The sequence below is a fragment of the Carcharodon carcharias genome, chromosome 13, assembly GCF_017639515.1.
Source record: "Carcharodon carcharias isolate sCarCar2 chromosome 13, sCarCar2.pri, whole genome shotgun sequence".
NCBI classification, from domain to species: domain Eukaryota; kingdom Metazoa; phylum Chordata; class Chondrichthyes; order Lamniformes; family Lamnidae; genus Carcharodon; species Carcharodon carcharias.
Window position 1 is genome coordinate 33399402 of NC_054479.1, and position 21436 is coordinate 33420837.

The following is a 21436-nucleotide window of genomic DNA, read 5'->3' on the forward strand; positions in this document are numbered from 1 at the left end:
TATCAAATCGCTAGGAAGAATAACAAGAATAAAACAGGATGGTCCACTAACCTTAAAATCAGAACACAATGAACGTACACCCCGAAAATTCAGTTGTGCAGGCTCATTCACACTAACGTCTGCACACTGGTGTGAAATTTGGAAGAACTGTCCCACAGACCCAGTCAAACAACAGTCTGATAGTGTCATATTCACATAATCATATTGATCAGCTAATATTCCAGAATGGGCATGTCCTGTCCCAATGAAATAATCATGTTCAAATTCTGGTTTTAATGGACTGAAACTTAATTATAGGCTACCTGATTTTTTGAAATCAAAGTGTGGTGTCTTGGTAGTATAGTGCTTATTTATTCAGATATGCTTTGCTAATTTCAGAATTAAGTACACATTCAACTCAAGTTTACATTTGGTTTGGTTTCTGGCCCTGCATTTTTGTATACATTTTATATTTTTTTTGTTTCACCATCTCCTTCCACAGGCTTCACATACACCAATAAAATCTGCAGATCAAAGTAAGGATGAGGAGAGACCAAAGCCTAAAGAATCAGCTCCGGCATCAACATGTCTGTTAGAGAACTGGCCCAAAGGAGAAGGACTTGGCTATGAAGGCATGGGACTAGGCATGGGACTAAGGGGTGCAATCCGATTACCATCCTTTAAGGTAAGGAAAAGAGCATCACCAGAGGACTTAAGTTTTTTAAAAATCAATATCATCGGTATCCAGATACATTATTTTTGGTGCATGACTTGTCACTTTAATTCCAATCATTGAAGAGTTTGTAAAACTTTAAATTGAAGAAATAGTCTTTTGGTAGCTGTCGAATTTGAGTATTGCTGAAAAAAGAGACATGCTGTCAAAGCTTTTCGTCTAGCACTCATCAGGACAGATTCGCAAGAATGCCAGTCGTAAAGGGAGCAACAATTTGTACTGCATGTGAGGAGAGTGCTGATTGGTTGGCAAGTGGACTCTGATTGGTAGAGGTGTTGCCATGGCGCATGCACCAGGGAACAATTAACTGCCAAGCTTTTGTTTAAATTCAAACCAGGCAGGTCAGCATGACAGGTCAAGGCATTGTCATGGTGTTGTTTTAACAATACCATGTATGTCTAAATAGATGGTGTTGCCATGAGAATCCCCTCTAGGCCCAGCTCTCACAAACAACTTTGTCAGTTTCCACGAGAAACACATCTTCAATGGAATGACACCTAACCTCCTACCCCTTGCATATTTCCAATACATAGATGATACGTTTGCTATAGTTGAATTTGCAGCTGCATATAAGAATTTCTTTATATCTTTATACACCTTAATGGGCTCCATCCTGCGCTCAAATTTGTCTTTGAAATGGAGTAGTCAAATGAGCTCCCTTGATGTGCTTGTTGAGAAATCTGTCATTTGGTTATCATAAGCCTACCTTTATTCGCCAATATACATGTTGGGATTCTTAGAGTTCTACACATTATAAGATTGGCTTTATTGGCAACCTTGTAAATAGGGACTGAGTCATTTGCTCACTGTGCAAGCTTGATGCTGAAATAGGGCGCACATCAAGCCATCCTGCGGAATAATGGCTTCCCTGATCAGATCATTGCTTAATGTATTTCGGACAAACTCATGAATTGGCCTAAGGTTGCCAGTTTCTGTCCTGACAAGTACCCAGTCTACTTCAGCCTTTCATAGAAGGGTAAGGTGTCTCAAAAATTTAAGCAACAGTTGAAGCTATCCATTTCGCTTCTACTATGTACTCCATAGCAACACCTCTACCAATCAGAGTCCACTTGCCAACCAGTCAGCACTCTCTTCCCATGCAGGACAAATTGTTTTTCTCTTTACAATTGATATTCTTGTGAATCTGTCCTGATGAGTCCAAGACAAAAAGCTTTAACATCATTTTTCAGCAATACTCAAACTGAAGAAAATACTTGCATGCAACGCAACATTGGAAAATAAATTGTACTTCTCTTTTGGTAACAACTGTTAGCACAGGGGTTTACAACTAGAGTCCCTGGAGAGTCTTCAAGATAATATTGCATTTTTGTATGTGTTGTAATTGCTTACATGTCACTGATGAAATGCCTTCTTTAGATTCAAAATATCCAATTAGTCAATTCATCTCATGCCAAAACTGTCACGAAAAATATTTTGAATATTCATGTGCCTTGTTCACTGTTGTCTAATCAGGCACTAGATTTCCATACAAATGCTGCTGGATTCCACTGTTGCAAGATTTCAGCTCATAGTCCTTTGTTAAGTAATTCTCACGGCTCCTCTGCTAAGATTGAAAAGTTGACCTCACCTTTCCCTTCCTCCCTTTGGTACAACATTTTTTGAACATTTAACTGTTACACTGATAGTGATGGGGTGTTTGAGATGGTATGAATGTCATTCACCATGATATAGAAATGCCAATTAATTAAAATCTGCTTGCTACAAACCCAGTAAAAAGGAGGATCTTCCTGAAACAGATTAAGTGAACCTGGCAATTTTACACTGGTGTTGCCACAGGCTCCATGAGACTTGTGCTTTGGCAACCAGGCACAGTGTCTTTATTGCGCTTTTTAATTTCAGAACTGGTAGCAGGAGAGCAATATTATACCAGCTTCCCTGGACTTCTCTCAGTCCCCACTACACATCCACCTGGTGCCATTCTCCATCAAAATGGATGTCCACATATCCAGTGGCAGGTTTTAAGCCTGGAAGTTGATTATTTTACTAACAACAGCACAAGAACTTAGAAATAGGAGCAGGACCAGCCAGAGAGCCTCTTAAGCCTGTTCTGACATTCAGCTGATCTTCTATCTTAACTCCACTTTCTTGTCCTATCCCCATATCCTTTAATTTCCTAAGTATCCAAAAATTTATCCATTCCAGTTTTGCACACAGCTATCCCTTGTTTAGCACTCCTAATGTGTTACTCAAAAACGGCATGCTAAATGAAAATGTGCTAAATGAAAATAACTTTCACATAAGAAAACATGGAATAAGGGTGGGTTACGAACCTGACCTGTAATTTTTATATTAAAAACATATTGGCTGCCATGAATCTAACTGGCCCAAAAATTCTCTTATTTACCAATTACTCTTAGTAAACTTGTTACACTTACTAACTCTTAAAAACTTACTAACTTTTTCTATCTGCCTCCTGCTTGACACCTCTCCTGCTTGCAGCCTCTCCCAACCCACCTCCTTGTTGCTTCCCTCTCCCCATCCTTCAGCTCGTCATTTCCCTCCCTAACCTTCCTGCTCGTCGCTTCCGTCCTCAACCCTCCTGCTCGCCGCTTCCCTCCCTCAACCCTCCCGCTCGCCGCTTCCCTCCCTCAACTCTCCCGCTCGCCGCTTCCCTCCCTTGACTCTCCTGCTCCCCCCCTCCTGCTTACTGCTTCCTGCCAGTCTGCCTACCTCCTGCTCACATCCCTTCTCCCGACCCTCCTTTTCAATCACTGTGTCTCTCATTCCCTTCCTCCCTATCAATGCCAATTTCCCAAGCCCTTGCTCACAGTGAAGGCTCTGGAGAGGGGTAATGAGCTGGAAGCAGCGAGTTTGGGAGTGAGAAGCAGGAAGCAGCAGTTTTTTTTTTAAAAGCTGAGCATTCACAGTAACCATGTTAAACGAAAATGGAGGCAGAGCTATCCAGGGAATTTCCCTAATTTACAATCTGCACTATTAGAACGCACTTTTAACAGGGGATAATTAATACCTCACTGAGCATCCACTGCCCTTTGGTCTGGAGAATTCTGAACATTCTTGAGTGAAGAAATTTCTCCTAATCTTAGTTCTAAATGGTCGAGCCTTAATCCTAACACTGTGATCCCTAATACTAGATTCCACAGCCAAGGTAAAAAGCCTCTCAGCCTCTACCATAGCAAACCCGCTAAGAATTTTATATGCCAGGAAACCATTGTGTGTTTACTCTGAGCTCTTATTTTTTGCATGTAAAAGCATTCTATAGTGTAATGAGTGGAAATCTGGACTTCTCTGCCTGGTAAAATAAATTAGGTAGCATTCCTACTTCCACAAGGTCCTTCTAGAGATGGCATTAATAATGATGGTCATATAAATACACCAGAATTTTGCTGCCTGGGGCCAAAATAAGAATGTGTCCCAGCCACTGATAGGTTGAATGCCTCAGCCACACTCCCCTTCACAAGCCTTCAAAACTTTCCCCAGGCCCTGGACGACATGCAAAGACCAGAGCCACACTATATACAGTTGTTTCTGTTATACTGGCTGCTATGGTATCTGGCCTGAAATACAACCTGGCCCATTTCCATAGCACAGAGGTCCTTGGTTGTTATCAATATTTAAGGTGGCTTTTGCAATAGTCTTTCTTAAGAAAAATAATAAACACAGATTGTTTCTTTATGGAAAGTGTTCTGTGGAACAGACCCAAAGAACAGTCAATGAGATTTGTTAAACAAAAGTAACAATGGAATAAAATGTTAGAAAAAGCACATTCGTTCAATATATCACCAAAATCAGTCAGCATTGATCCTACTTTTATGAACATTCCATACAAATTCTTATTTTGTAACACTACCAAAAACCAGGAATTTCCATATTGAATGTTAAATATGCACAGACTTCTGAGTATGAGCCTGCCTCGGTTTCTATTAGAAAACAAAAGCCCCTAACTTTTAACAGAATGGTTGTCATGGCATGATCTTTTCAGTAAGGTTCAATTTTAATTAGATTTAATTATTGCAGAGCTTATACATAGAACTTTCTGAAGATCATGTTAATGAGGCAGTTTTTAATGTGATATGATTGCAAAGTCCACAATGGACTCCCATTCTACTGCCATGTTAAATATAAAAGCCATTGGTCAGGAATGCACTTTGGAGCCTCTTTTCCAACAGAAACCCTGATATTAAACCAGCTCTACAGTAATAAAAGTTAGCAGTCTTGACCAAGCTGATAAATATTTCAGCAGCAATGCTACACCACAATTTCCTGCAGTAACAACTCTTAAAACTGAGAAAAGTCAAGCACTCCACTATTGTACAAAATGATCAGTAAATATCTTGGTGCTCAATCCGTACCTTATATCTGCCAACATTCTCGACTTTCAGCAGCTTCCAACATTTTCTAGTTCTTGTATTAACGTGCCATCTAAACATTACAATCTTTAGAAATTTCACATTGTAATCTTCCTGTCCTTTAAAATTTCCAACATCAGCAACTATAGTTAGAGTAAATTATCACAGATTTATAGATTGCTAAATGATTAAACTTGTACATAACGTCAGAACTGTGAAACTGTGTTGTGTAAATTAAATTTCCATTTGGTATATGAAGTCTTGCTAAAAATGTTAGAATCAGCGTAGTATATCACAATGTAAATGCAATCAGAAAAGGGTAAGAATCAGGCAGTTTTGTGTTTGGTCTGGAGTTCAGGCAGTAATAGTACTTTGATTATTAGGTAGATTTAAACACAGTTTACACAAAAGTCTTATTCATAACCCTTTAACTCAAAAAGAGAAGTAAACCTCCTTGTAAGAAATATTTACATTACATTCATACATATTACATATATAGCTTTTCAACATTGACCCTTGAACTTCTTGCAGGCTTAGGGTAATTCTTATTGTCATTGCCACAGTGAAGTTGAAATAAACACGAATATTACTAAATAAAGATCCTTAAACGTTACAAATTGCTTAATTCTCAATAATGATACAGTAAAATAAGCATTTAAAAACAATCCTAATTTCCAATTTAGTTATTTTAAAATTTTTATCAGTACTTTCAATTCTACTTGCATTGCCTTCCGTTTACCTGCCCCATTTTCTTGCTCCTTTTTAACCTAGCATCTCTTATCGTACATAATTTACCTTTGTGCCTTACTTTCTCCTTTAGAAAATAACTGAGTTTATATTCCAATCTCCTGGTTTCACCATTTGGAGATTGGAACAACTTTTTTGAAAAAAATACGCATTTTCAGTGGCTTGGCACCAAATTTAATGGTTGCTTTTTCATCCAATCATTGCCAAGATTGACATTAAATTTGGTTTAAAATGCCAAAAGTGAAAGCAATTTTGCCAAAGTTGCATACCTGTCAGTGGTCCAAGAAAATTTAGCTATAGTATTGTAAGGGTTCATTCTGTTTCTTGATCTCTGCAGTCCTGGATGCAATGCCTTAATGCTTTTACCACATTTCAGTCTCCATGGAGTAGCATATTTAATGTTCATAGACTTGTGAAGAAGAATTAACAACAGGCTAATTTGAATCTGATAAATTGTGGAAAAGCTTGGAACAGTATGGGATAGCTTGAAGTGAAGCTGTGACTGGATTTTATGATCTTTTCCTGCACGAGTAGTATCCTATTGATTTGAGGAATGTTTCCCACTCCCTGACACTCCATTTCTCACAAGTTAATGTCTGCACCCCTTAATAGGGTACCCTGTGGGCTCTCCAACACTTCATAAGCGGTCTTTACTATATTTGACTGATTGAGGCATGGGGCTGCTTTAAGAGTTATTTACTGTGATAATAAAATACCTATTTCCACAGTTGTCATGTCATTAGTTATCATACAGACATTATTTACAGACTGGCTTGAAACTGAAGATGGCCGGACAGCTGATCTGGCCTGTTGGCCAGTCTTAACATCGCGCGCTGTGAAATTGAAGCGCTCAAAGTGATTGCTTGCAATGTAGCAATTTGTAAGCATGGGAGTTATTTTTTTTCTGTATTTATATCTTCACACACTAGCAGCTCCATATTTACTGATAGTAATTGATTAGTTGTGAAGAACGAATCTAAGATTCTCAGGGTAAGTTATGTTTCTGTAATAACTTGCAGGTAAAGAGGAAAGAGCCACCTGATGCTGCCTCCTCAGGTGATCAGAAGAGAATTAGACCATCTACTCCACTGGATGATGATGATGAAGGTTGGTGTATGTTTAAAAAAATTGGCCAAACTTAATATTTGCAATTATACAAACACAGATTAAGCTGCAGTACAAGAATAGCCTTCACATGCAAATTTTCTGAACTACTCTTGCATCGGCTTCCCTCCTTCAGCTCCAGCACTGGTTGCAAGGAGTTCAGTCGTCGTGCCTCTGTACTCTGGAATTCCACTTTGTTGCTTCTTTCCCCACCTTCAAAAACCTTATTAAAACTTGCCCATTTGTGCCTTTACTTACCTTCTCCAGCTTCTCCCCTACTTGCTATTAAATATTGTTTCATGCCCTGCATACCATCTTATACCATTAGTTAATGCAAGTTATTTGGTCTGTACTACAAATTGCGAATGAAAAAAAAATATATATATATATAGCATTGACACATTTCTGTGTAATCTGCTGTAAAATATTCTCTGGTAACATCATAGTTATGATGTCACAAAGTCGATCATGTCACAAATGAACAACTTTATAATAAAGGGTTTTCTGTGAAGCTTGGATATTAGAGAAGATGTATAATACTTTTAGGCTCGGCAGTGGCTTTGTGAATTTATTGCAATGCAGAGTACTCATTTCATCCCTTCATCACTTGTGACAGAGTCTGAGCGTGACCGAGACATGTCAGACGTAGCAAGTCATTCTTCTGAATTGTCTAAGCGAGATTTGGAGTCAGTCACTGAGAGGCGAAAACCAGCAAAACCTTTAAAGCTAGACAGTGAAGGGGAAGAGGAAGAAGAAACTTCTGGGAAAGAGGAAGAGGAATCCTCATCAGAGAAGGAGGACGAAGAAGAGCAAGATGAAGAAGAGGTTTCTGAAAAAGCTTCATCGGAAAAGGTTAGCTTGTCCTTCGGTGTTTTATATTACAAGTTAACACAGGTGATTCTATGGTACAAAAACTTGCCCAGTTCAGTCCACCACCAGGTTCTCCACTGAACCTTTTGGAGGGTCCACAATATGGTGCTTTGATCTCTTGGGATTGTCCTGGAATAGAACTAACTTCAATAGTGTTAATTACTTTAGACCACTTTCAAATTGAGAACAGGTCTGTGATGAAATCCAGTTCAGAACGTCTTAACTCGGCTGTAAACAAATATCTGGTCTACATGACTGCAACGAGCCAAATAAAATGTGCTTCTGCAATGCCTCTTCCATCCACTTGATGTCTCCAGCATGGCTTGTAATTAATCTGCAGATATTTACAATACTTACAGCCTATTTTTATAAGCATGGCCATCAGAGGGCTGAGGTAACGTACCGCTGATTTGATGGGTGAAAGTGGCTGTTCTAGGGTGAAAGGAAAACCTGCAGCCAAAGTATCCTGGGAAATGCCATTAATTACTGAGTACAAAGACTTATCCAATTCTAAGATCCATGTCTCTACCACTTCTAATCAGCAGCCAAGCTTCCAGAAGAAGCTAATCTGCCTAGAGTGGTAGTTTCTTATAGGTGCAATAATTGATTCCAATTGACTGGCCACACATGGACACCCAAAATGATGAGTCTAGAGAGAAAAGTATTAAATTCTAATTATTTTTAAAAAGTTAAGTCTTTAAAAATAAAGTTACATGGAAAGAAACCCGACCCTTTTCCCATTCACCTTTAAGGCATTCTAATGGTGCGAGCCTTTGAAGTACACCAAGGTATGAAGTACGCCAATATAAAGACATTACAATATTGAATAATTGTTTGACCATGCACCATAAATAGGTTCTAAATTATATAGCCATCTGTGCTATAAAATTTAACGTGAACTGGTGTACAGCCATTACTTTCTGCTATTAATGATTAATATGGAATTCATTTTACTGAATATTTTTAGGAGGAAGATGGTGAAGATGATGAAGCAGATGCTGAGACCAGTGAAAAAGAGGGGCTGGATTCTGAAGAAGGTGAGGTCTTGATCAGGTGACAAACTGGCAGCTGGCAATAAGTGACATTTGGATTTTAGTACATCAGTAACTTTAACATTTTGTAAGTTTATTCTCATGTTAATGTTTTTGTGTTGACCTGCATGTCAGGGCTATCAGGGTAATGTTATGCACCGGAGGGGGATTAATTTAAAACAGCCCTGATTTCTCCTCTCACTACCCAACCGTAAACAGAAAGATGTTTTGATATCTGATTTCCCCCTTTGTAAGTGTGGTGTGTTTTCCCCAACCCTTCAATTTGGAGTGATCCAATCCTCTATTAATAACCCAACAGCAAACTCGAGATAGGATAAAATAAGAGGGTTGGTTTATTTTACACACACAGTGCAAGCAAGGGGTTTCGTAACGTCCACCCCTGTTTGCACTCACTCAATAATAGAGGAATAAGGGAAAGAAAGGGGTACAGGGCAAGACCACGATAAAAATAAGAATTATGGTTTCATGTGAGTCCAGCGTCCAGAATCAAAAGTCCAGTGGCGTATCCCTTCGTGGTTAGCAGGCTGAAACTGTTACAGGGTGCTCTGTCTTTCTAGAAGGGATGGCTTCCACGGTGGAAGAAAACACGTAAAATCAGATGAGTCTTATAGGCACTGATATAGGAGTTCTAATATTCCAGTCATACACAGTGTAGCTGAGGGCCAGGCAATTTTAAGCCTGGATAGAGCTCTTTCTGCTGCTACTTGCCAGATGGTAAAATGGTAGACTTGCCTGGGTTCGTTCCACGCAGCAATATTAAAGGTTCTAGCAGCCTGGGGAGGTCATGTGACATAGCTCCGACTTCTACTGGGTGTTGGGCAAAGTATGTGTTTTCCCAGGTCTGGAATCTTGAAGTGTTTAATAGAGGAGTCAGGGTCCCTTTTGTCCTCACAGACTTGTCATCTCTGTTGGTCAGCCCTGCCTTAAATATGTAAAAGTTTAGGTGCATTTCTTTGGAATTGATTTTCTGTGGTCACAGGGGCATTAGCGCCTCTTTAAAGGTAATGAGGTCCCTGCTGGTTTCTTAAGATTAGAAATTCCTCTGGTATGAGTCTTTGTCCATTTAAAAATAATAATAATTTTATAGAGTAGCCAAGTTGACATAAATATATATATATATATATATATATATATATTCCATCCTGTCTTCTGGATGGGACACATTTCCCCCGTTGGAGAAAAATACAGGTATTCTCTCATTAATGCTGGCACATCAGACACACAGCAGGGGAAATGGAAGATCCCTGCTGCATGGGGAAGTCTATTCAGTGCTCAAGTTCTGACATCCCCCTACTGGGGGTCAGGCATTCCAACCTCCTGATTAAGTACTCTCAAAGGGTCTGGGGGTTTTGTGGGGTGGGGGTGGGTGGGGTGGTGGCTGGAGTGGTGTTGGTGGCAAGTGCTGGTTAAGCTGCTCTGGGCAATCTGCAGGGCAATCTCACTCTGTGGGTGCCAGGCCCTGAGATCATAGGGTTGAGCTGCCTTGTCCAGCCGAGCTCCTGCCTGTACACTTTGGCAACCTGTGGCCTCAGATGTTTGGACCCAGAGACTGGGGTTCAACTGAGGGTCTGGAAAGGGGGTAGGGGTTTAAAGAGATCTTGACTTCTTCAGGGGATTCAGGTTTAGGGTCTGGCTCAGGCACTAGCACAACCGGAGAGCTCCAACCTCTGGTGCTAGGTGCTTTGGGTTGGCACAGCAGCTGGCGGGCAGTTGGTCCCTGAACTTGGGCCAGCCTTTCTGGGCTGGGATGACAGGAAGATGGCCTTCTGGCAGGGGCCTCTCCTGCATCTATACTAGATATGGCTACAGTGCTGTAGCCTGGTGGGGGCTTATGGATTATTCTAAATGGGCTGGTGAACTCTGTCTGGTCCTTTTGCAATTCTGCATGATAGTGGGTGAGCATGGAGCATGGAGCCCAACCTGGTTGGGGTCCCTCTATTGGTCAGTTGCTTGATAGGTTCGTTGTCTTTTGGGACACTAATGCCCTCTGGGGAATGGTCAGCTCTTGCTGTACCTCTGGGTGGCTTATCAACTACAGGAGGCATCACCCTCACACTGGGTCACTTTGGGACTTTACTGTTCCAATTTAAATTCGCCATAAAGTTGTCAGCGAAATTAATCACTGGCTTCCTGACCGGGGCCTTTGGTTTTGGAGGGAGCGCTCTCCTAACATGTTCCATGTCATCTGGAACACCATGAGTGGAGGTGCAGCTCCAGCTACCCTCCCTGTTAGCTTTTCGACTGGGGTTGTCATCTCCCTCCCTATCTGTTTATTGGTTTGGGGACTCTTTTGTCCCTTTTAAAGCCGGAAATAAAGTTTCTGCCAACCATACTTCAGGCATGTCCCTAAACTTTTACTTTCTGGGCTTAATAGGTAACCTGCCTTCTTTCAGGCCCTTAGCTATGTGGGGCATCTGCCTCACGATTTCTTCTCCTGCTTTAGGACTTCTCTGGTCCCTATTTAATTTGGAGATATTTGGGAAATCTATTTCAGATTCTAGGGGCATTGTTTGGACCCCGTTTAATTTTACAGGCCTGGCTTTGGCCTTGCTATCTTCAAGGAGTTCTCGCTTGAGGTCTCTTGGTGCTAACCCACCCTTCTGGGCCTCTAGACTTTCTCCAGCTTTCCTCCCTTCTTCAGTTTTCTGCAGTTTGGTCTTGGCCTCTTTTCTTTCACTGGCTAACACCTGGCTTCTAGTCAAATTGTTCCCAACGAGGAAATCTTGGGGACAATTCCTACTATAACAGGGCCTGAAACAAGGTCACACTCTAGGTGGGCCTTATGGAGGGGTGCAAACACGGATCCTCCTCCCACTCCACTGATCAGTGTTTTGGTTTTCGGGGAAGATTCAGAGGGTAGGTTTAAGTTTCCCTCTAACATTAAGGATTGAATTGTCCCTGTGTCCGAGAGAAGTGCCATGGACTTGCTCACATTTTAGGCAGGGTAGGGGTTCCTGAAAGAACAAAACTCCAGAAGCTCTCTGGGAGTTTGGTTCAGACACGTATAGTGCCATGCCCTCCAATAGGTAAGTGTCTGTAGCGAGAGGCTCTGTTGCAGTATCCATTGGGGCATCCTTCAGAGGACTACTCATGTGAAACCCTACTAAGCCAACTGGCTTGCCTTGCAATCTCCAGCATTTGGTTCTGGAGCAGCCTATTTTGTTGCAATGAGAATTCTCCTTTCATACTGTAGCGGAGTTCCTGGAGAGGACAATAAGGAAATGCAAGATGGCCAATATTTCATCTTAGTGAAGATTGTATAGCTCCTTAATGTGCCTGGTTGCTTTTAAAATCCCCAATTCTAACATTGGGAAATTCTAGAAGGATTTTCTCCAATTTTGGGCCTTCTGTGTTACATGCCATTCCCACAATGGAGGGGTAGTCAGCCTGTCAATAGTCACTGTTGTAGCACCAGCTAGGAGATGTATGACAGAAGTTTGGATTTCTGTTCTCCAATGATTGATTTTCTTTCAGTGCTAAAGGTGTAATGAATTAGATGTAATGTAACTTCATATTGTGCTGCTGTGCAATACAAGCTACTGTATAATTGTATTGTGCTACTACACGGACTTTTTAGTCCCCTACTGATTTAAAATATTGGATGCTGCAAATATTATTGCAATTCCTGTTTTCAGATGAAGTGATCAGTGTTGCCTCATCCAAAGTGGAGGTGGAATATTCAGAAGACAGTGATGAATCCTCAGAATATGAATCTAGCTCTGAGGATGAAGAGGAGGAGGAGGAAGAGGAAGAAGAGAAAGAAAAACAGTCACTATTACAAGTGGCAGAAGTAAAGGCAGAAGAAGAAGCCCCTGAAGTGGAAGAGATAATTGATGCCCCAATAGATAAAATTACAGATGAAGCTCCAGCAGAAACCGAGCCAGGCTTACTACCTGTTTCATCACCAGAAGGAGTTCCAGGTAGCGATAACTGCACACTTAATATCTTGTTACAATTAAGAATCAAGCTTCAATTTTTTTTGCACATCCTATTATTGGAAAACTCTAAATGTCAACACTCACATTTTATCAATGTCATTAAGAAACATTAGAATCCACCCTTCATAATACACTGTGGCAACACTTTCATAATTATCATTTCATTATTATCTACCTTTTTTTGGGGTTAGGCACTGTTATCTTATGCTGTTGGTAGGGGGTGTACTATTTGTGCAGTACGTAGACTCCAGCCCGAAATGTTAATTTTCCTAATTTTATAGTAATAATTTAGTTTCTGTATGCAGCTGATGACATTGGGCAGGTATCTTATGTATAAGGTTAACATTAGAGGTAGATTCTCCATGATGCAATTTTGAGTATAAGGGCCCTGATATTCCTTGGGTTGGGGGGTGGGAACCCTTCCATCAGGGTGGGACTTTCTTCTACCAATCTACTGCAATGTTTACCCCATTCAAAATATAAAAGCCGGAGTAATTAGAATAAATAGGTTGGATGCTCATACCCTCCCACTGGAATTCCCTCTTGGGAATAGAAAAGGGCAAATATTCAAAAGAACAGTGATTTGCCTCAAATTCCTTTGCGCTCTCCCATCCGGAAGAACAATTTCCATGCCAGAACACCAGAAGAATTTTGAGGCTTAAATGTCTTGGCTGTATTGCAGAAATATAGGGAGCTTTGAAATTGAAAACTGAGCTGGATGCAAAGAATGAAGGTGACACCTATAGTTGTAAACCTACCCTTCAAAGCTTGCTTCATGGAGGACTTGAGGTGTTAATTTGTGGTTCAACATACTGCACTGCTTTTGTTGGAATTTTCAATGGGACAGCTATTTAAAGGATTGCACTGCAATGTGCCGGGGGATGCAACATAATTGTACTGAGCGCTGGAACATGGATAGGTTCCACACACATGAAATAAAAGTTTAAATTTGTTGATTAATGTAATTAATTTACACAGTTTTTAAGTTGTACCAATCTATCATTTTAATGATTGGATATGAATTTGTAGCTAATAAATTCCAAAATGGTTATTTAAACCTGATAGAGGCCTTTAAAATGAAGAAGCGATTTGATAGGGTAGATATAGTAATGTTTCCACTTGTAGGGGACTCAAAATCTAGAGTCCTTAAACTCAAGATAGTCATTAATAAATCTAATATGGAATTTAGGAGAAACCTCTTTATCTAAAGACTGGTAAGAATGTGGAGTGCAGTACCACAAAAAGTAGTTAACACAAAAAGCATAGATGCATTTAAGGGCAAGATAGATTAAGCACACAAGGGAGAAAAGAATAGGAAGTGTATTCTAATAGGGGTAAATGAAGAGAGGTGGGAGAAGGCTCATGTGAAGCACCAAAGCTGGCATAGACCAGTTGAGCCAAATGGCTTGTTTGTCTGCTGTAGACTCAGTGATGTAACTGGAGAAGTTTGGATTGTTCTCCTTACAGTAGGGAAGGTTAAGCAGAGATTTAATAGAGGTGTTCAATATTGAAGGCTTTTAGTAGTCTAAACGGGAGAAAACTGTTTCCATGAGTGAACGGGTAGGTAACAAGAGGGCAGACTTAAAATAATTGTAAAAAAATTCCAGGGAAGAGATGAGATTTTCTTTGCCCAGCAAATTATTATGATCTGGAATGCACTGCCTGAAAGGGCAGTGGGAAGCACAGTCAGTTGTAACTTTCAAAAAGGAATTGGATCACTATTTAAGAAGGAAAAATTTGCAGGGCTGTGGGAAAAGAGCAAGGGAATGAGCTGAACTTGAAGTGCTTTCAGAGAGCTGGCACAGGTAGGATGAGCTCAATGGCCCCCTGTGCTGTGTGACTCTGTAAGGGGAAAAAGGAGAGAAGTGAAGGTGGATTATATTTTTTGACAATGTCTCAAATCTGTAGGCAGTTTATTTGTTGTTGCTGTTAAGTTCTTTTTTATTTGAGTGTTCCATTGATCTTTTCTGCAGCAGAGGAGCCTGAGCCAGACATTGAATTGGAACCTGAAATACCTGAGTCTCAAAAGGTAGACAAAGCCGAGGATGTTGGAACTCACAGGCCGCCCACGCCAACAGGAGCCTTTGCTGCCCTGTCAGTTATTAAAGGCAGTGTTCTGAACAAGTCTGATGACAGTGACTCAGAAATGCGTAATAAAATTAAGTTCACCTCGCCGTCAGCAGATGAGGATGATGGTCTTCCACGCACACCTGGCAGAGAAATCTCAATCCATTCTGACTCTGACACTTCCATGTCATCCCTTGCAAAACCATCTATGTCCATACCAGCAATTCCTCCAACACCTGGAAGACAGGAGGTACCTGTAGTCATTAGATCACCCATACCTGAACATCCAGCTTTGGTGAAAACAGCATCTGAAGATGGTCCACCAAGAACTCCTGGACGTGATTTTGTGGCTGATTCTGCAAAAAGTTTAACAACTTCCCTGAGCACTGAGACAGTTCCGCCAACACCAGGAAGTGAAGGACCATTAACAGGGAACAGCTTGACTCTGAGCTCACCTCACATTCCTGGCAGTCCATTTACATATCCATCTCAGTCACCTGGAGTAAATTCTGGAGTTCCTCGCACTCCAGGGAGAGATTTTAACTTTTCTGTGGCTTTCCCTGAAGCAAATACTGCTATATCTCCATTATTGGTGTCTAAAAAGCCATCACTGGATGGAGAAAAAGAAAACCTAATGTCTTCTAGTACTTCCCCATTGCTAAATGTGAATAGTTTGATACCACCTTCCCTTCCTCTCCCTGTCGCATTTATTACTCCTCCTAGTTTCCCAATGGACCTTGGGTTATTGCCTGATTCTGCCTTGAGTCCATCAATAAAGCCCACAACTGTGCCAAATAACAGAGAAAAATTGGAAGAGGGAAACAAACCAGAAACTGAAACAGCATTAATCTCGTCAGAACCAGTACCTTCTTTACCTCTCAGCAGTGTTCCAAACCAAAAGATCTCACATCACAAGATCAGCTATGCAAAGGAAAAACAGGCATCTCAACCACCAGTCCCCACTTTTGATTCCCACTTGAAAGAGGAACCAAAGGTTAAAGTTGGCAGTAAGCCACAATCTCCTCTGCAGGCCAGCATAGTTCAAGCTGATACTAAAGACCTCTGTAGTCAGTGGAGTGATGACCAGTTTGGTGTGAAAGACCCAGCAGCTGTTACGTTAGACTTTAGGGAAGATGTCCACTTACAAAAGATTAAACCTTCTACGGAGGAAAGTGTCAAGATTAACACAGATACATTTTGGGACTGTAGAAGCAAAAAACAGCTAAAAGAGTCTGATAGGTTGGCTTTGAAAGAACTGCAGATGAAGATCAAAACTGAAGATGAGGAGGATGAAGATGAAGAGTATGAAGATGATGAAGATGATAAACAAGAGAAAGCTAAATTTCGAGAACGATGGACTCGAAGGCATAGGAAAAAACATGAGGATGCTTGGTATGATGATATTCTATCATCTGAATCTTCACCTAGGTCACTATTTAAACCTCGCTCTGAATTTGAGGAGATGACCATTTTGTATGACATATGGAATGAAGGAATGGACGAGGAAGATATTAAATTCATGAAGATTACCTATGATAGAATGCTTCTGCAAGATAATTGCATGGACTGTTTGAACGACACACTTTGGGTCCACCATCCTCATATCCTTTCAAATTATGATACTCATTATGTGGCATCCATGACAACACTTTTCTTGCGCATGGTCACTTCTGTCTTTTGAAAGAAGAGAATTTTATGGTACTGTACAGATCATTGTCACTAATGTTTCACTCTTAAATTTCTTGGTGCTGTTGATAAATGGAAGAGTTAACTAATAGAAAATAATTCAGCATATAATTCTTGCTCTTCTACAGATTGTTCAGTTAGAAAAAGAACAGGGAACTTAGTTATTTATTCCTATTCACAATAATGTGAATAATTCAGAATATCCTGTATTGAATAGTTTTTTTCCAAATCTTGCACATATGAACCCACACTTAAGCCACGCATTTAAGCTTGTACAATATTAGGCAAATAGGAGAAATTCAGTTTGTACATATGGAATTTGGAAAAAATGTTAACCCAGCTCCTGTGGCTGATTTGAAAAATGTATTTTCTGATGTGATGATGAGTTATCTATACCAAGATGATTCCAAGTTCAATCCTTGGTCTGCACTGAGATGGCTGCTGTATAGGCCACTCCATCATTAGACTCAATTTCTCTAAACTAACAATGGAAATAAAAATTCAGGCAGACTTTACTGGAAGAGACAAAATAAGTGAAGAAAATTGAAAAGTGGCACATCAATTTGTTAAACTGTTAAACATTGGATATTCTTTTACATTCACCATGTGTACAGGAGTAAATCATTTCTAAGATGTTTATTCCATTTCAAACTAAACAACTTGTGTATTCACTCCACAGATACTGCCTGACCTGCTTTGTCTTTGTTTCCAATTTGCAGTTTTGCAATTCACCAGTCTTCATTTATGATCCCTTCCTTTTTGCCACATTACAGATAAACCTTTGCAAGACAGAAACTAGCTATTGTAAATATTGGGTCATTTTGACAGTGTTTAGTGCTACAGCAGCACAATATGAATTTCTTTGTATGTATTTTTCGCAATTGCATTGTATTTTACGAGCTTTAAAATTAGATGTAAGGAATTAATGCAGCAATCGTTGCCATGACGAATACCCTGATTCAACTACACATTTATAGTAGTCTATATCCAACTTGTAAAATTACATATACCATTTAAAGCTATATTTTATTTATTTCAATGAAGACCTGAAAGCAACATTTGCATTACAACTTAATTGGTTTAACAAACATACAGACTTTTCCTGCCAGCTCCTTATACCTATCCATCTATATGTTATTAAAATATTAAGAGACATACTTTCTGTTAACAAATAGTCCTTCCTGTATCACAATTTTGAGTTAGGCCTTCTAAGTCAACATTTAACTGCCTGCGTCAATGTTTAAAATGGTAAAAGCCTTTCCAAATACATCCTTTTTTAACTGTCATGGTTTGTCTGTGGATCAGTTGAGTCACTTAAAATGGTTCCTGAAAAACAACTCTCATTCTTTCCCCCAGTAGCTGAAATCTGTAATGCACAAAATAAGGTTTTAAATGAAGCAAAGTAAATCAAAAACATAAATATTTCACAGCACATTATTAAATGTACCTTTTGTGTCTTTTAATACATTTACTAAAGTTGTTACTTGAAGGCCTCAACCTGTGTCATAATTATGTACCATGACTGGAAAGTTTTAACTCAACAATTATTCAGGCCACATCTCTGCATTCTGAGCACGTACATTTACTGAATTTCCCAACATGCAATCTGTGCATGTTCATGACTTGGAGTCCGCCTTTCGTGAAGACTTTCAAAAGACTTTGAAAGAAACTAGAGATTAAATTCTTAAACTGTTATATTGAGCTAGTCTGACATTAAACTGTTCTTCTATTATGAACTGCTCAGAGACATAAAACACCTATGGTCAGAGTAGGTGTGGATTTTTTTAGTTAGAAAAGACAGGGATTGTTTATAATAAAAAGGAATTCTTTTTTGGTCACTGTCTCTTGAACATTTGAAATTTCAGTTTAAGAAATCCCTTCTGAGCAATTTTTGATGCTTAATGATTTCTTCAAAAGCTTGAAAACTCTATAAATGATGAACTATTGTATAATTTACGACTTAATTTATGTTTATTTGTGGAAATGTATGTTTTATAGACTATATAAATGCACCCAAAGGTAAATTATTTGTCGTCTTTAAGAAACAAAATATTTACTCTTGAGTGCTTTAAATCATTGTTGTCAAATAGATATCACTGACTAGCCACAGCTTTAACTAAGGTGATACAGCTCCAGGCACATGCGCTCATTTTAGTGGAAAACATCATATGTATAACATATGAAATATGAAACATATAAAAACTCACGTATAGTTAATTAAAAACTTGAATAATCTGTCATTTTACCAGTTCATTAACAATCTCACAAAATAATTAAAGTACAACATCATAAGCCATGGAAATGTGTTGAGAGCACATGCCCCAACAGTAGTGTCCGTTACTCATTTTTTGTTTACGAATCAGAAATGTAATTAGTTACAGCTGAATTCGCAATTGGCCCCATGTGGCTACTGGCTGATGTATTGGATAATATTGTTTTAAATTAAGAACTTTTAGGCAGAAACCAGTTGACCATGAGAAAAATAAGAGGGTTGGGGAGGTGGAGTACGGTCATGGATATATATTCGACGGCATATAGCAGGCTGTAGATGGTCCAGGTGAAGGCTGATGGATGAGAATACAGCAAGGGTTTGAGCCCTTATGGTGTGAAATGGACCATTGTTGTTTGGTTCCTATTCTCCTAGGCTGCTATCCTCTCACAGATACCAAATTGTGCTTTCACCTCTGCCTCCTGGTCCTTCCATCCTGTCTCCATTATGGTCACATCCCAGCAATTCTAACACTACCAGACTGTGGATACCCCAGTTTTGTCTTTCTTTGGTCCTCAATCCTCCTTTACCTCAGGATTTCCCCTTCTAGGATTTCCTTCTCTAGAATTCCACTCCCCATTCCCAAGGTACTAGGACACCCTCTGTGCTCACATTCCCAGTTCTCACTGATCCCAGAAACTGTACCAATATTTCAAAAAATTCCCTCTCCCCTTCCACCAGAGCCAAATTCCAGTGCTCCTAGAATCTCTGATTCCCTCAAAATTATGCTACACTCTGAAAATCCATTCCAGTGATTCCAGAGCCAACCCCTACCCACCACCCCCCACACAATGCTTATAACAGTAATTCTGGTGGTATTATTTGACATCACATTCCTGTACTTACAAAATCTTTGACTGTGAGCTTTGCCACAGACGATTTGCTAATACATTCATTCTAATCTTGCATATTGTGCGCACCTTTGTTACTTCCTGTTATGTATCTTCTATAAATGCTTACATGCAAACTGAACTGCCTATGAAAACATTCAAAATGGGGAAACTTATACCTATACCTGGCAATATTTATAATAGGAAAACTCAATCTCAACATTTTATGGGGAAAGCTGTATGTAAACATTTCACCGTTATGGATTTTGTTAATGAACCAATCAAATTAATCAAAATGCTTTATACTTTTAAAAAAATTTTGTTTTGGTCTCAACCTGCATTGATCCCACCCCTAAACAGATAGCAGAGATGAGAGAGCCTGAGCTGTTAATCAAATAATGTTTTCTCTGGGACACAAGTGTTTCAACAAGTGTAATGAATATCTGAGATCTCAGCAAGCCTCATTATGAATAGTAAGTCACTGGGCATGGAAGTGCCATTGCTTGGCATAGGGGGCATGAGCATTCAATGAGGGGTGGATGAAAGGGCAGAGCTTGGCATAGGGGACATGAGGTGCCATGAGGGGTTTGGTGGGGGGCATGAAGTGGCATGGATGGAATGGAGTATGGGGAGTGTTCGGAGGGCGAAGTTGGGGGTGAGAACTGGGACGGCTTTTGTGTTTTTATTTTAACTAGGCCAAGGTCCCACTGCACCAAGGCAGGTCTTTTAAATAGCTTGCACTGACTCCTTGGCAATGAAGATCCTGCTTTGATGGGCACTTTATCCCGAGGCAGACAGGCAGAGCCAGGAATTTTCTCGACTCCACCTTGAAGATGAAAATCCAAGCCATTATCTTTTCTCATCCTAATTGAGTTTGTTTTAAAATAAACTCAATGAATTTTGGAGTCAGACAGAAAACATCTATGTTACTTTGATGGTTAGAAAGTGTAAATATTCTAATTACAAAGAGAGGCAGGAACAGAAGAGACTGGAAAGAGATAACTAATAAATATAACAGGAATACACCTTCTGGGAATCAGTCAGTAAACACTAATTGTCATGCTTGCAGAAACCTTTTAGAAAGTTACTAACCAATGTTGTGTGTTACCTTCATCTGGTGCTGTCAGAGAGCACTGATGTTAGTCCCATCTCCCCACTCTGTTCATTAATGCAATTATCAGGAATCCACCAATGAGTCGATCTCCACATTCCAACCCCAGGCTGATTAAACATTGCATTCCCCCTCCATTGATGCCAAACCCCTAGACCCATTTCACTGCTTCTAATGTCATAATATCAAACCAAATCATTATTGGCAAATCACAGCACCATTCCAGGACTACCAAAATATGACACAACCTTCAAAAAATTAAACACTACTCTCCCTACGTAGTATTGCTAGGTGCCAGATATTTAACTCCAAAATAATATATGGTTAAGGAAATATAAAGTTTTATGCTTTACACACAATAATGGACAGGCATAAAACTTCATCCCCAATGTGCTGATAAAAAAGCCCTAGTTAACAGTTAATAAAAATGGAATTTGGCTTATTCAGTCACTAAATCAGTCGCCTGGTTATTTTTCCCAATGTGACTCGAACATCCCTGTTAATATAAGGTAGCATATCTCCTGACTCATAAGAAAGGGTCATGAGAAATATATTATACAGAATATTTATAATTAATATTCGTCACACGCAGTAAAAATATTAATATCCTCTTTTAACATTCCTACTAATTATGTTTTTCATTTTGTAGAAAACTACTTGTTTCAGTTTGCAGACTTTTTACAGAGGGTATTTAATATAACTTGGTTACTGGAACTCGCTGC

The 21436-nt window shown here is 39.7% G+C and overlaps 1 protein-coding gene across 2 annotated transcripts in view; it reads left to right on the plus strand.

The window, feature by feature from the left end:
• setd1ba (SET domain containing 1B, histone lysine methyltransferase a) overlaps positions 1–21436 on the plus strand; it is a 143914-nt gene that overhangs the window by 107245 nt on the left and 15233 nt on the right. For both annotated transcript variants that reach the window (XM_041202537.1, XM_041202538.1), the window contains 6 exons: positions 482–664; positions 6807–6894; positions 7508–7743; positions 8729–8798; positions 12449–12733; positions 14725–16419. In XM_041202537.1, coding sequence (XP_041058471.1) covers positions 482–664; positions 6807–6894; positions 7508–7743; positions 8729–8798; positions 12449–12733; positions 14725–16419 — 2557 coding nt within the window. The remainder of the gene's footprint in view (positions 1–481; positions 665–6806; positions 6895–7507; positions 7744–8728; positions 8799–12448; positions 12734–14724; positions 16420–21436) is intronic.